Source organism: Conger conger, chromosome 7 (assembly GCF_963514075.1).
Source record: "Conger conger chromosome 7, fConCon1.1, whole genome shotgun sequence".
Taxonomy (NCBI): Eukaryota; Metazoa; Chordata; class Actinopteri; order Anguilliformes; family Congridae; genus Conger; species Conger conger.
The window spans coordinates 63749922-63764926 of NC_083766.1; the positions used below are offsets into that span (position 1 = coordinate 63749922).

The window sequence follows — 15005 nt, forward strand, 5'->3', positions numbered from 1 at the left end:
TCACAATGGAGGAGCTTCACTGGGCAAAGTGTATTCTGCCTGGTAGTCTGTCCCTCAGCCGTGGACCTGACCTCTACGCAAATTCCAGGATCTGCAAGTTTTAGTTTTTGGGGAGGATTTGATTATTCTTGATTATTTGTAAGCACGCGTTTGTCTCCAAGCTGACAGTGCAAGGGTGACACCTCCAGGTGCTTGACGGTAGTGCAGCTCGGCCACCTTCACAAAGCAGTGTTACCGAGGCAACTGGGCAACTGCACTGAGTAAAACCCGGAACTGCCCACACCTGGAACGTGGGCTGAAGTAAAAAGAGCTGTTCTGGTTTCACTCACCACAGTTACCCAGTTGAGTGAGACGAATCCAAAGAGGAAAAACTGTCACAAAACACGAAAACTATAAGACGTCTAAAAACGTGAATCTCTCCCAGCCCTGCCCGGCCTGAGCTGCAGGTGAACCCAGCTGTGCAGAATGGGCGGCACCTGCAGGAGACCAAAGGCAGAGACTCCAACGCAGGGGGACGCAACACTCACTAATCCTGCTTCATGATACAGGCCCCTGGGACCAGTGTTTCAAAAGTTAAAAAAAAGTTATTTATGAAATTAACCAATATCACAAGCGAGACTGTGGGAAATTACTGAAATACCATAGTTTTTCAAGGGTTCATTTATTTATACATTACATTTTTCCAAAGACCCAACTGCTTAGGCATTTTTGCTGGTAACTTGGCTAAGGTTAACTGAATGTCAGCAGTAAGCCTAAATCAATGATCTGATTTCGTGCTCAGCCAAAAATCGCGATAGCATCACATGCACATCGCAATTAGAATAAAAAATTTAAAAAGGGTGATTCCGGTCCATTGTAGGCATTAGGCCACCTATATTTTTTTTCTCCTGAGAGAATTCCGCCTCGCCCTGGTCTTATTGTTTGAGTAGCCTTTGTAAGTGTCTTTCGATATCCCAGCACAGTTTATTTGACCGTGCTTTGTGTTATAATAACGAGAATATAAGCGAATATGCTTCAGATCATTGCTGTTTTACGTGTCCGGGGTTGAAAGGTAACACGTCAGTTTGTCGGATTGATTGAGAAAGACGAGCACCGCCGTTCTAGTGCTCGTTTGGCATGGCTGCAAACTCCCAAGTTCAAGTGCAACGTCAAAGGAGAAAGACATTTGTGCAAATAGGAACTTGAGTGAAGTTATTTTACGTAACCTTTGCTGCGCACCAAGTTAATCTAGCTACCGACTTCATCTATGTTGTGTGCTGCAGGTATCTGCAGTGGTCTGTATTTTGAAAGTAGAAATTAGTTTGGCAAGGATCGGTTTGTCGAAAGAATGATATATGCAAGAGGGCTATAGGCTAGGCTATATAGCCCAAGTCATCGGCCTCCTACGTTAGATTTTGAGACAATTTTTCTGCTAACTGTTGCCTACAGTTTTTTAAGGAACAAATATGTCAATGGCTTGTAAAAGTGAACATTGAAATGGGAGGTTTGGAGTCAGCAAGGTATCCTTCTGTCTCGCTAAAAAACTAGCCTATACAGCTAGCCTACAGTTGGCTGGGCTACTGCAGTCAAATAATTTACTTTAACGACTGCGGTCATTGTAATAATTAGACTGAAAACACGTAATATTGCGTGTGTTGTTTTGAAAGTAGATATTACAAACGTTTAATTTGACCGGTAACGAGGTGCTTTGATAAGATGACTTGCAATGGCGGCCAGGTCAGATTGGTTGTGAGTGATATATTGGGCATTTATTATGGTGACCTGTAAACTCCATTAATATGTATTATTTTGCTGTGGCTAAGTAACTATGTGTTCACTCTTTTGAGACAGCTAGGGTTACTGTGAAATATGTTTCCATTCAGTTGCGAAAATGAGTGAACGCACAAAATAGTCGTGTAAAAATCTGGGAATGAAACGAGTAAGTCGAACGATGTAGTAAGGTTTTTAAAATGGCGTCACATTTATATGAATACTACTATTTGTCCACCGGGAGGCGACAGTACCGCGATTTGAAATGGGTTTTGAGAAGTTCTTGCTGAAGCGAAAGTTTATATGACAGGGGTTACATGATACAGTATATCTAGTTGTGAGGGGAGAGAACTGCGCTTCATGGTATTGGATTCATTTTCTGGGTTTGAGTAATTTCTGGATGGTTTTACCTAGCCTATTCCGCGCCGCCTCAACCCTTCGTTTGTGGGTTAAATCATGTGTTGGCATTAAAAGCAACTGTTATACATTAACATTAATGTGATACATTATAATTAGTCGTATGACAATATTTTGCATTTCTCATCAACTTACACAGAAATGTAGCTCCTTGAAAATATATGACAATGATGTGGATTTGAAATTACGATGTCATATTTGACATACTTGTATTCCGTGGGAACCTATTTAAAAGTCTGTACAGCCGTTCCAATAGCCTACATTTTTCGGGTATTCTCTCTTATATTTTAGAAAGTGAGATTGTGACATTCCGTTTAACCAACGATGGTTCGTGATGGCAAATATCACAGCAGGGGAATTGGCGAAGCTTAGGCTAGCTACTTCCCGATGCAGTACTTCGGGGATTGTAACGTTTCTCGATTTAAAATCTAGACTGTCTAAAAACAGTCGTTTTGAACCCACCGCGCGAGTCCACGGTGTAACCGTTAGCACGGTATTTTGTGTGCTGTACAACAGGTTAGTAAAAATTAAACCCGATAAACGAGCAAAGAAGGGAGCGCCTGACAGTGCTGCTCGTGCGCTCTAGAGCCTCTGCTTTACAGTGCTGCTCGTGCGCTCTAGAGCCTCTTCCCTTTCCGTAGTTTACTGGAGTGACGTATAAAAACCATAACAATACAAATGGGTCTGATTGATGGAATATGTATTTCGTGTACGTTGTAATGTATCTTGGGATCTTTTCGAAATGATCAAACGATAAAAAATAGGTTATACATAATCTAGCTCCACTCATACCTCACTGTACTATAATGTATTTAATAGTATTCGTTATTCGGGGTTATGAAACGGAGCCCAGATCTGCCATCGTCACTGTACGCTGTGTTTCCCGCAACGACTCCTTCGACTCAAGTATCGTTCAGTATCGCTTCTCGGCCTTTTGGCTAAGATCAAGTGTAGTATCTGTTCTTATCAGTTTAATATCTGATACGTCCCCTATCTGGGGACTATATATTAAATGGATTTTTGGAACAGGGAGATGGAATAGGGGCTTGCTCCGTCCACTCCACGCATCGACCTGGTATTGCAGCACATCCAGGAACGGTGCGCTTCCCTCCCGGGGAAAAAACGTGGTTTGAAAAATAGCTTCAGTATCAATGTCTTCACAGAGTTTTGGTACCCATAAGGGTTGAAGTTATAACGTGTTACAGGAATACACCCTGGACAGGTCGCCAGTCCATCGCAGGGTACACACACCATTCACTCACACAGTCAGACCTACGGGCAATTTAGACTCTCCAATCAGCCCAACCTGCAGGAAACCCACGCAAATATGGGGAGACAATGCAAACTCCACACAGAGAGGCTGACAGGGATTATTATGAATAGCCTAGAGTTTTAAGTCATTGACATGAATGAAAGTTGTTCAGAACACTGAAAATGTTCTCTAAAAGTGATGTTGAAATTCACCAATTTTAGGAAATTGAATATTTATTTCAGTTTTGAGTCATAATAAACCAGTAACATCACTATCACTTGCCCAAACAGTAACTGTTATAAAGTGCATTCTAACAACCAATACTGGGCCAAGCTTGGAGACTTGGTGTTGGTGGATTAACACCAATGGTAAGCGAAGTTGACCCTTGTATTCACCGTAGGCATCAGTGTGACGTGATCCCAAAATGATTTGCCTGCTTCTTGCTTCCATCCAACAGCAGATTTTGCCCTGGTCCTTTTTTATTTCAAAAGCATTTTATTTGTTGGCTACAGCGGTTAAGATCAGTCAATTATCGAATTTTCATACCATTTTTATTTAATTTTTTAAATCTCAATTAATAGTGTTACTCGTTTTGCAATCATTATTTTGGATTAATCTTATACTTCCGATTCCATACCCTGTTCAGTTGACCGGACTTTCTGACTTTCAGAGTTTCTGAACTCTCTGAGTTTCAGATCTCTGATGTTCTACGGTACTACATTCGTACTACACAGAACCTGAACTTCACAACATTTCCCACAATGCACCTCATCCACCAGCAGCCAGCACAGAACCTCAACTTCCCTACATTTCCCACAATGCACCTCATCCACCAGCAGCCAGCACAGAACCTGAACTTCACTACATTTCCCACAATGCACAGCATCCGCCAGAACAGAACATGAACTTCACTACATTTCCCACACTGCACCTAATCCACCAGCAGCCAGTGCTGGCCTTCTGAGGTGTGGCTGGCAGGGGCAGCTGGCCTGTTTTAAAGCCTCATGTTTTTACTCCTGATGCGATGTGGTTTAGTCAGGGGCCTTTTTTACCTGGAGATTATAAATTGATCCTTCACCCTCCATGGCAGCGTCCCCCAGAAATATTTTTTTGGCCTGTTAAATGCTCCCCCAAAATATTGGTCATTTCTAAATTATTTTATTTGGTAAAATTGTAATGTGGTAGCTGCAGGATTTTGTGTGTGTGTGTGTGTGTGTGTGTGTGTGTGTGTGTGTGTGTGGGTGTGGTGTGTGTGTGTGTGTGTGTGTGTGGGTGTGTGTGTGGGTGTGGGTAGGGGTGTGTGGGGGGAGCTCGGAGTCCTGCTGACACGTGGCATTCAGTGAGGGGACGCATTCACCTCGATGAGAGAGAGAGACGAGATGATGGATGGATGGATGGATGGATGTGCACCTGAATTTTGATTAATTCTTGAACAAAAATATAATACAATTGTTTGGGACAAAATTATTCGGCCTCACTACAGACACGGAACCTCGGCGCTGATTATACTCAGAACTAAATAAAGTGTTGTACCCTGTTTTTTTCCCCGCAAGCAAAGTAATATTTTTGCTTCAATCGAGTGCTACACCACCCGATTTCACAAATTATTTACTTTGTTTGGTTCAGATGATAAGATCATTAGGTAAATCAGGAGGTCTTCCTGTACGGTCGAGGGGTGTAATTACTCCACGTTATTTAGCCTAACGCCAAAAATTTTAAATACTGTATTATTGAAAAACTAATATTAATTTTTACAATACGTGTTGACAATGCAGTCCTCCAACACTGGAGTTTAACACCTCTGTTGTAAATGTTAAAAGAAATGTATGCCTTTTGTTTTTGCTGAAAAGGAGAGTCAAGGATTCACACACTGATAAACTGTCAAATAAGCACTCTGCTCTGGATGCAAGTAACGTCAAAATGTATTTAATAAAAAAGACAGAAATATAATCAAAGATAGTTTGTATATGAATATGAAAGACATATGAAATATGATGATAATCATACTTCCGGCCGCATAACCCATAAGCCGTTTCAGAATCAGAGTGCTGGGATCAGTTCAGTGTTTAGCTCATAAGGGTAAGGTTAGGATACAGCATGAGAGAACTGACTCTGATCAGCCCTGTAGCTCAGGCTGTGCGGGTATTTACAGTGTAAAGACACACAGTGTACACACTGACTCCAGTGTCCTCTACAGTGTAGAGACTGTACACACTGACCCCAGTGTCTCTACAGTGTAAAGACTGTACACACAGGTTCCTTAAGAGACTCCCTCCCCCTCTCCCCCTCTTCTCTCACACCTCCCTCTCTCTCCCTCCCTCTCTCTCTCACACCTCCCCACACCCCCGCACCCTTTCACCCCCCTCACCCCCCTCCCTCAGACCCACACGCTGGCCTGCTCTCTGGCGCCCCCTGGCTGCAGCAGGGCAGGCCGCGGTGCAGGGTGGCGGGGGGGTTCTTGTAGACGGCGCGGCTGTAGGGGATGAAGCAGAGCCCCAGCTGCAGGTGGCGGGCCAGGCGGCAGTACGCGGCCAGCGCCAGGACCAGCAGCGGCGTGACCAGCAGGAAGCCCACCACCAGCAGGGCCACCGCCCCGCCGTCCGTCAGCAGGTCCGAGCACACCGCCGCGGTGCCTGTGGGCCGCACCTAGGGCAGGGAACCGCGTTGTCACTGTCCAAATACTAATGCACTGAGCCGTGTCTGTTACATTCAGCGAACACATTCCCACCAAAGCAACACAGTGGAGAAACGCTGATGTTTATAAATACCATGAGATGGTGAATGCCCTGGGACGGTTGCCTAGGTGACCTGGGTGGGGCGGGGCCCAGGTTCACATTCCTGTCCGACACACGGCTCTCCCTCTCTCACACACCTCCCTCACCCTCTCCCTCTCTCACACACCTCCCTCACCCTCACCCACTCTCACACACCTCCCTCACCCTCTCCCTCACTCACACACCCCACCCCCTCACCCACACCCTCCACACACCTCCCCACCACACCTCTCTCACACACCCCACCCCTCACCCCCCCCCACACCCTCACCCTCACCACCACCCCACACACCCCACCACCCTCCCCACACACCCCCTCACCCTCTCCCTCTCCACACACACCCCCCCACCCCTCCCCCTCACACAACCACCCACACCCTCTCCACACTCCACACACCCCTCCCCCTCCCCTCACACCCCCCCTCCCACCCACCCCCACACACCCACCTCCCACACCCTCCCACTCACACACCCCACACCCTCCCTCTCACACACACCTCCTCACCCTCCCTCTCACACACCACCCCTCACCCCCCCCTCTCTCACACCCTCCCTCACCCTCTCCCTCTCTCACACACCTCCCTCACCCTCTCCCTCTCCCACAACCTCCCTCACCCTCCCTCTCACACACACCTCCCTCACCCTCCTCTCACACACACCACCCTCACCCTCTCCCTCCACACACACCTCCCTCACCCCACCCTCTCACACACACCTCCCTCACCTCTCCTCTCACACACACCCCTCACCCCCTCCCTCTCCCCCACCCCCTCACCCTCCCCACACACCCCCCTCACCTCTCTCACACACACCACCCTCACCCTCTCCCCTCTCACACACCTCCCTCACCCCTCCCTCTCTCACACACCCCCTCCCTCTCTCACACACACCTCCTCACCCCTCTCCCTCTCTCACACACCTCCCTCACCCTCTCCCTCTCTCACACACCTCCCTCACCCTCTCTCACACACCTCCCTCACCCTCTCCCACACACCCCCTCACCCTCTCCCTCTCCACACACCCCCCTCACCCTCTCTCACACACCTCCCTCACCCTCTCCCTCTCTCACACACCTCCCTCACCCTCTCCCTCTCACACACACCTCCCTCACCCTCTCCCTCTCTCACACACCTCCCTCACCCTCTCCCTCTCTTACACACCTCCCTCACCCCCTCCCTCTTCTCACACACCTCCCTCACCCTCTCCCTCTCTCACACACCTCCCTCACCCTCTCCCTCTCTCCCCCACCCCCCTCACCCTCTCCCTCTCTCACACACCTCCCTCACCTCTCCCTCTCCACACACCCCCCTCACCCTCTCCCTCTCTCCCCCACCCCCCTCACCCCTCTCCCTCTCTCCCCCACCCCCCTCACCCTCTCCCTCTCCCACACACCCCCCTCACCCTCTCCCTCTCTCACACACACCTCCCTCACCCTCTCCCTCTCCCACACACCCCCTCACCCTCTCCCTCTCTCACACACCTCCCTCACCCTCTCCCTCTCTCACACACCTCCCTCACCCCCTCCCTCTCTCACACACCTCCTCACCCTCTCCCTCTCTCCCCACCTCCCTCACCCTCTCCCTCTCTCACACACACCTCCCTCACCCTCTCCCACACACCCCCCTCACCCTCTCCCTCTCTCACACACCTCCCTCACCCTCTCCCTCTCTCACACACACCTCCCTCACCCTCTCCCTCTCCCACACACCCCCCTCACCCTCTCCCTCTCTCACACACCTCCCTCACCCTCTCCCTCTCTCACACACCTCCCTCACCCTCTCCCTCTCTCACACACCTCCCTCACCCTCTCCCTCTCACACACACCTCCCTCACCCTCTCCCTCTCTCACACACCTCCCTCACCCTCTCCCTCTCTCACACACCTCCCTCGCAACGTTTCTCCTGTGCTTCAGTCAGTTTGTGTTCTCTGAATGTAAACCACACTCACACACATTCACGCACACGCACTCACACACACTCACTCACACACTCACTCTCTCACACTCACACACGCACTCTCTCACACACACACACACACACACACACACACAGCGTACCGTGGAGTGGCAGAGGAAGCCGAATGTGACCATGAGGATGGAGGGTGTGAGGATGAGGCAGAAGATGGCAGCGGCCAGGGCGAGGTTGAGTGCAGTGATGAGCATGTTCTGCGCAGTCACCAGCACGGAGCACGCCCAGCAGTCCAGAGAGCTGCGCAGCTCCAGAGCAGGCTCCGCCCCTCCGGCCGCCGAGTACGGGGGGGGCACCACCGGCCCCGCCCCTCTGCCCGCCGGTGCCGTGGAAACCACTGAGCTTGCGTGGTGGAGGTGGGCGTGGCTCGGGGTCGACTCAGGCCCCTCCTCCGAGGACTGGAGCTGAACCACGCCCCTTTCCAGAGTGCCGCCCCTTTCCAGAGTCCCACCTCTTTCCAGAGTCCCACCTCTTTCCATAGTCTCGTCCCTTTCCCGTGTCCCACCCCTGTCCAGTGTCCCGCCCCTGCTGGTACTCATCCTGTACTGGGAGGGGAGAGGGGGGGAGAAGGGAGAGAATTTAACAATGTTCCTCATCAGACCATTAGACATCTCCAGTCATCATGGCAACAAGACTCCTTATTGTAATGTTTTACTGTCTGGTTGGATTTTTATAATGTTTTACAATCCAGTTGTATTATTGTAATGTTTTACTCTGGTTGGATTATTGTAATGTTTTACTCTGGTTGGATTATCATAATGTTTTACTGTCCGGTTGGATTATTGTAATTATTGTAATGTTTTACTCTGGTTGGATTATCATAATGTTTTACTGTCCGGTTGGATTATTGTAATGTTTTACAGTCCGGTTGGGTTATTGTAATGTTTTACTGTCCGGTTCGGTTATTGTAATGTTTTACTGTCTGGTTGGGTTATTGTAATGTTTTACTGTCCGGTTCGGTTATTGTAATGTTTTACTGTCTGGTTGGGTTATTGTAATGTTTTACTGTCCGGTTGGGTTATTGTAATGTTTTAATGTCCGGTTGGGTTATTGTAATGTTTTACAATCCGGTTGGATCATTATAATGTTTTACTCTGGTTGGATTATCGTAATGTTTTACTGTGTGGTTGGATTATAGTAATGTTTTACTGTCTAGTTGGATTATTGTAATGTTTTACTCTGGTTGGATTATTGTAATGTTTTACTCTGGTTGGATTATCATAATGTTTTACTGTCTGGTTGGATTATTGTAATGTTCTACTGTCTGGTTGGGTTATTGTAATGTTTTTCTGTCCGGTTGGGTTATTGTAATGTTTTACTGTCCGGTTGGATTATCGTAATGTTTTACAGTCCAGTTGTATTATTGTAATGTTTTACTCTGGTTGGATTATTGTAATGTTTTACTCTGGTTGGATTATCGTAATGTTTTACTGTGTGGTTGGATTATTGTAATGTTTTACAGTCCGGTTGGGTATTGTAATCTTTTACTGTCTGGTTGGGTTATTGTAATGTTTTACAGTCCGGTTGGGTTATTGTAATGTTCTACTGTCCGGTTGGGTTATTGTAATGTTTTTCTGTCCGGTTGGGTTATTGTAATGTTTTACTGTCCGGTTGGATTATTGTAATGTTTTACAATCCGGTTGGATCATTATAATGTTTTACTCTGGTTGGATTATCGTAATGTTTTACTGTGTGGTTGGATTAAAGTAATGTTTTACTGTCTGGTTGGATTATTGTAATGTTTTACTCTGGTTGGATTATCATAATGTTTTACTGTCCAGTTGGATTATTGTAATGTTCTACTGTCTGGTTGGGTTATTGTAATGTTTTTCTGTCCGGTTGGGTTATTGTAATGTTTTACTGTCCGGTTGGATTATTGTAATGTTTTACAATCCAGTTGGATTATTGTAATGTTTTACTCTGGTTGGATTATCGTAATGTTTTTCTGTCCGGTTGGATTATTGTAATGTTTTACAGTCTGGTTGGATTATTGTAATGTTTTACAGTCCGGTTGGGTTATTGTAATGTTTTACTGTCCGGTTGGGTTATTGTAATGTTTTACTGTCTGGTTGGGTTATTGTAATGTTTTACTGTCCAGTTGGGTTATTGTAATGTTTTACTGTCTGGTTGGATTATCATAATGTTTTACTGTCCGGTTGGATTATTGTAATGTTCTACTGTCTGGTTGGGTTATTGTAATGTTTTACTGTCCAGTTGGGTTATTGTAATGTTTTACTGTCTGGTTGGATTATCATAATGTTTTACTGTCCGGTTGGATTATTGTAATGTTCTACTGTCTGGTTGGGTTATTGTAATGTTTTTCTGTCCGGTTGGGTTATTGTAATGTTTTACTGTCCGGTTGGATTATTGTAATGTTTTACAATCCGGTTGGATCATTATAATGTTTTACTCTGGTTGGATTATCGTAATGTTTTACTGTGTGGTTGGATTATAGTAATGTTTTACTGTCTGGTTGGATTATTGTAATGTTTTACTCTGGTTGGATTATTGTAATGTTTTACTCTGGTTGGATTATCATAATGTTTTACTGTCCGTTGGATTATTGTAATGTTCTACAGTCCGGTTGGGTTATTGTAATGTTTTACTGTCCGGTTGGATTATTGTAATGTTTTACAATCTGGTTGGATTATTGTAATGTTTTACTCTGGTTGGATTATCGTAATGTTTTACTGTGTGGTTGGATTATTGTAATGTTTTACAGTCCGGTTGGGTTATTGTAATGTTTTACTGTCCGGTTGGGTTATTGTAATGTTTTACTCTGGTTGGATTATCATAATGTTTTACTGTCTGGTTGGATTATTGTAATGTTTTACAGTCCGGTTGGGTTATTGTAATGTTTTACTGTCCGGTTGGGTTATTGTAATGTTTTACTGTCCGGTTGGGTTATTGTAATGTTTTACTGTCCGGTTGGGTTATTGTAATGTATTACTGTCTGGTTGGGTTATTGTAATGCTTTACTGTCCGGTTGGGTTATTGTAATGTTTTACTGTCTGGTTGGGTTATTGTAATGTTTTACTGTCCGGTTGGGTTATTGTAATGTTTTACTGTCCGGTTGGGTTATTGTAATGTTTTACTGTCCGGTTGGGTTATTGTAATGTATTACTGTCTGGTTGGGTTATTGTAATGCTTTACTGTCCGGTTGGGTTATTGTAATGCTTTACTGTCCGGTTGGGTTATTGTAATGTTTTACTGTCTGGTTGGGTTATTGTAATGTTTTACTGTCTGGTTGGGTTATTGTAATGTTTTACTGTCCGGTTGGGTTATTGTAATGTTTTACTGTCCGGTTGGGTTATTGTAATGTATTACTGTCTGGTTGGGTTATTGTAATGCTTTACTGTCCGGTTGGGTTATTGTAATGTTTTACTCTGGCTGCGTTAATTTAACTCTGAAACGCCTACAGCTTGTACAGAGTGGAGCCACTCGGGTTCTTAGTACAACTAAAAAATGTGAGCATATCAGTCTGGCACTCAAAATTATTCATTCTCTAACTGTAAATTTAGAATTTATTGTAATAAGCCTGTTGTTCATTGTTGTACGTCGCTCTGGATAAGAGCGTCTGCCAAATGCCAATAATGTAATGTAATGTAATAAAGCTTTAAAATTCTTGGCTCCAGAATATCTTAATTACTTAATTACTGGGGAAGTAAGTGTTGTACAGGCGTTCTATGCATGAGGTGTTCTGGGCACATTAGTTAGAACATCTATCTGCTTTGGCACAGAAACAACGTCTAATTCTGTCTCCTGGTCATGTCTACAGAACCAAGTCCTTGGGCTCCTGCCCCTCCCCCCCTGAGCTCATGGACCGCTCCAACCGGACCCCCGCTCTGAGCTCATGGACCGCTCCAACCGGACCCCCGCTCTGAGCTCATGGACCGCTCCAACCGGACCCCTGCTCTGAGCTCATGGACCGCTCCAACCGGACCCCCGCTCTGAGGTGGTGTGACCGCTCCACCCGGACCCCCACTCTGAGCTCATGGACCACTCCAACCGGACCCCCGCTCTGAGGTGGTGTGACCGCTGCAGCCCTGCTCCTCTCCCTCATCCCCCTCCCCTCTGTACAGCATACTCTGCATCCATCCATGTGGACTTTCTAGTTTTCCTGCTGGTTTAATACCTGAGCTGTTCCCATCTTAGCCTGTAGGCCAGCAGAGCCTGGGCTCCCCCTATAGCCGGGTTCCTCTCCAGATCTCTTCCCGTCTCGCCACTGTTTGAGGGTTTTTCTCCCCATAAGGGGGTCCTTTACCTCGTGTGCTGCTCAGGGCTCAGCGCTGATATTTCCTCTTGTTTCCTCCCTGTTGTTCCTCTGTACAGCGTCTCCTGTGCAAAGCGCTTTACAAATGAAATAAAATGGAGTTGAGTTTTCTGCCTCAGGTGTCTGCTGCAGTCATACCTAATGCTTTTTCATTAAATCCCCACTGCACTGTAAGCGGATATTTTACAGTTTCAGGTGTTACAAATTATTTTTCAAAATGTGATGTTGCTGTCAACATTTCCCTTTAGTTTACGGGTATGAAATTTTGCACTTTGACGTAAGTTGTTGAAGCCTACCCATTTAAGCATGTTTGTGTGGTGGTAAGTGGGTCTATTTTAAGTCTCACTTTGTGAGAAAAACAACTTTGAGTGACAGGAAACTCCCCCCCCCCTTTCCCAGAGTGGGTGAGCGATTGAACAATAGGCAGGAAGTGAGCTGCAGGAAATGGCAGTATTCTGACCTCTGACTGCTGACGTTTCTGTCCCTGAGGTGACGGCTGTCTGCAGAATGTTGGGGCCACAGTGACCCCCCCCTCCCCACCACAGCTGCCCCAAAATGGCCGCCATCTTCTGCGGTTGGCTTCTAGGGTTTCTTCTGAACATTGCTTATTGCACATTATTTATAAGGTGATGGGACATACACTTCTGTCCAGGGTAGCTAACATCTAGAACTCACGCATTTATAGTCCTGAGACAGTCTTAGTAGAAATTCACCCACATAGGAATTTCTGGACAGCAGCGCACCCTACAGAAACAATAAAATCACTTTGTTTGACAGTCTGGATCAATTCAAAGCACGCAGTGGTACACAGTGACTCATCAGGCTGCGCGTTTGAGGTCAAAATATGTACATGAGATGACAGATCAGAATTTCAGCTTTTATTTCCTGGTATTTTTATCTAGATTTGTTCTGTCACCTTTTGTCTCAGACCACCCACTTTTTGGGTGAGCAAAAGTACTGGAACATGTGATTTACAGGTGTTTCTTGTTGCCCTGATGGGTCTTGTTAGATTGACTGGTTAAACAATAAATAGTTCTGAATGTCTGCTCCTGGTATTCGCCTGGGGTTTTGCCTCTGAAGACTGCATGTGTGTTGGAAAAGATAAACCAAATGAAGACCAGAGAGCTGTCTGTGGGAGAAAAGCAGCCATTTTGGTCCTTAGAGAAGAGGGTAAATTGATGAGAGCTGTTGCACAAGCATTGGGGAATAAAAGGAAACCGCTGGTGTTGCTGAGCAACAGACATTGAACAGGTCAACCAAGGAAAACAACAGCAGTTCATGACAGAAACAATTTCAGAAGAAAAACCCCAAAACATCAGTCAGTGACATCACAAACAATCTCTACAGGGCAGGGGTGAAGGTATCTCAGTCAACTGTTCGAAGAAGACTTAGAGAGCAGCAATATAGAGGCTATACCACATGATGCAAAGGGGGGGGCGACATGGCTCAGGCTGTAAGAGCAGTCATCTGGCAGTCGGTGGGTCGCCAGTTCGATTTCCCGCCCGGGCTGTGTCGAAGTGTCCCTGAGCAAGACACCTAACCCCTAAATGCTCCTGACGAGCTGGTCGGGGCCTTGCATGGCAGCCAATTGCTGTCGGTGTGTGAGTGTGTGTATGAATGGGTGAATGGAGAAGCATCGATTGTACAGCGCTTTGGATAAAGGTGCTATATTAATGCCTGCCATTTTCCATTTACTCATCAGTAGTAAGAATCAGAAGGCGAGATTACAATTTGCTCAGTATATTAAAGAGAGTACAGAGAATCTGTACTCTCTTTAATTTACGGTGCAAATTGTAATCTCTGTAGATGATGAGACCAAGATGAACCTCTGAGTGTAAAGAGGGGAAAGAGGGGATCTGCTTCTGCAGTGGGTTCATCTTTATTGATGATGTAACTCATGATGGGAGCAGCAGGATGAATTCAGAAGACACAAAAACATTCTGTCTGCCAATTTACGGGGAAATGTGTCCAAACTAATTGGGAGTAACTTCATCATGCAGCAAGACAATGACCCAAAACACACTACCAACACAAGAAACGCTTTCATTACAGAGGAAAAGTGGAAGGCTTTAGACTGGCCAAGTCAATCACCATACCTTAACCAAGGGTTGATGCAGTTATTGCAAGCAACGGTTATGCTACCAAATATTAAGTGTGATTTACTTTAATTTACTTAAATACTCTCTGTTCCAATACTTTTGTTCACCTAAAATTGGGTGGTCTGATAACAAAGGTGCTATGTTCTATCTAGTTTAATGCATCTACATGTAAATACCAGGAAATAAAAGTTGAAATTCTGAACTCTTGTCTCATGATCATCTTTTTATCTCAACCCCAAATGTATTCAGTCTATTGCAAAAACAAAAGAATTGGCCTTGCTGTTGCAATACTTTTTAAGGGGACTGTATATCATGGCAAATGTATACAACACAGATATGTACATGTGGTGATAAATGTGTGAGACCAAGTTCACAAATACATATGTGCTCATACAAAATTTGGCAGAAATTGTATTAGGATGTCCATTTGTACCTGAGTGATACCTTACATAGCCCTTCAACCCGAAGATAACA

The 15005-nt window shown here is 45.7% G+C and overlaps 1 protein-coding gene and 1 non-coding gene across 2 annotated transcripts; one reads left to right on the top strand and one right to left on the bottom strand.

Moving 5' to 3' along the window:
* Positions 1-3084: 3084 nt before the first annotated feature.
* On the top strand, positions 3085-3275 carry LOC133134163 (U2 spliceosomal RNA). The gene has a single exon (XR_009709279.1). It is a non-coding gene; the product is annotated as a U2 spliceosomal RNA (small nuclear RNA).
* A 2507-nt stretch (positions 3276-5782) lies between these two features.
* Positions 5783-13072, bottom strand: LOC133133609 (uncharacterized). Its single transcript, XM_061249711.1, has 4 exons — positions 12893-13072; positions 12424-12509; positions 8249-8699; positions 5783-6064 (listed from the first exon to the last, which is right to left on the bottom strand). Exons 1-4 carry the CDS (start codon positions 13046-13048, stop codon positions 5783-5785), a joined length of 975 nt encoding a protein of 324 aa, XP_061105695.1. The 5' UTR covers positions 13049-13072.
* Between the last annotated feature and the right edge of the window lie 1933 nt (positions 13073-15005).

Coding starts and splice junctions, on each gene's coding strand:
- LOC133133609 (XM_061249711.1), bottom strand. CDS start 13,048: ATGTGCAATAAGCAATGTTCAGAAGAAACCCTAGAAGCCAACCGCAGA. Junction 12,510..12,892: donor AGAAACGTCAGCAGTCAGAG/GTCAGAATACTG, acceptor TCATTTGTAAAG/CGCTTTGCACAGGAGACGCT. Junction 8,700..12,423: donor AGCCCTGAGCAGCACACGAG/GTAAAGGACCCC, acceptor CTCCCAGTACAG/GATGAGTACCAGCAGGGGCG.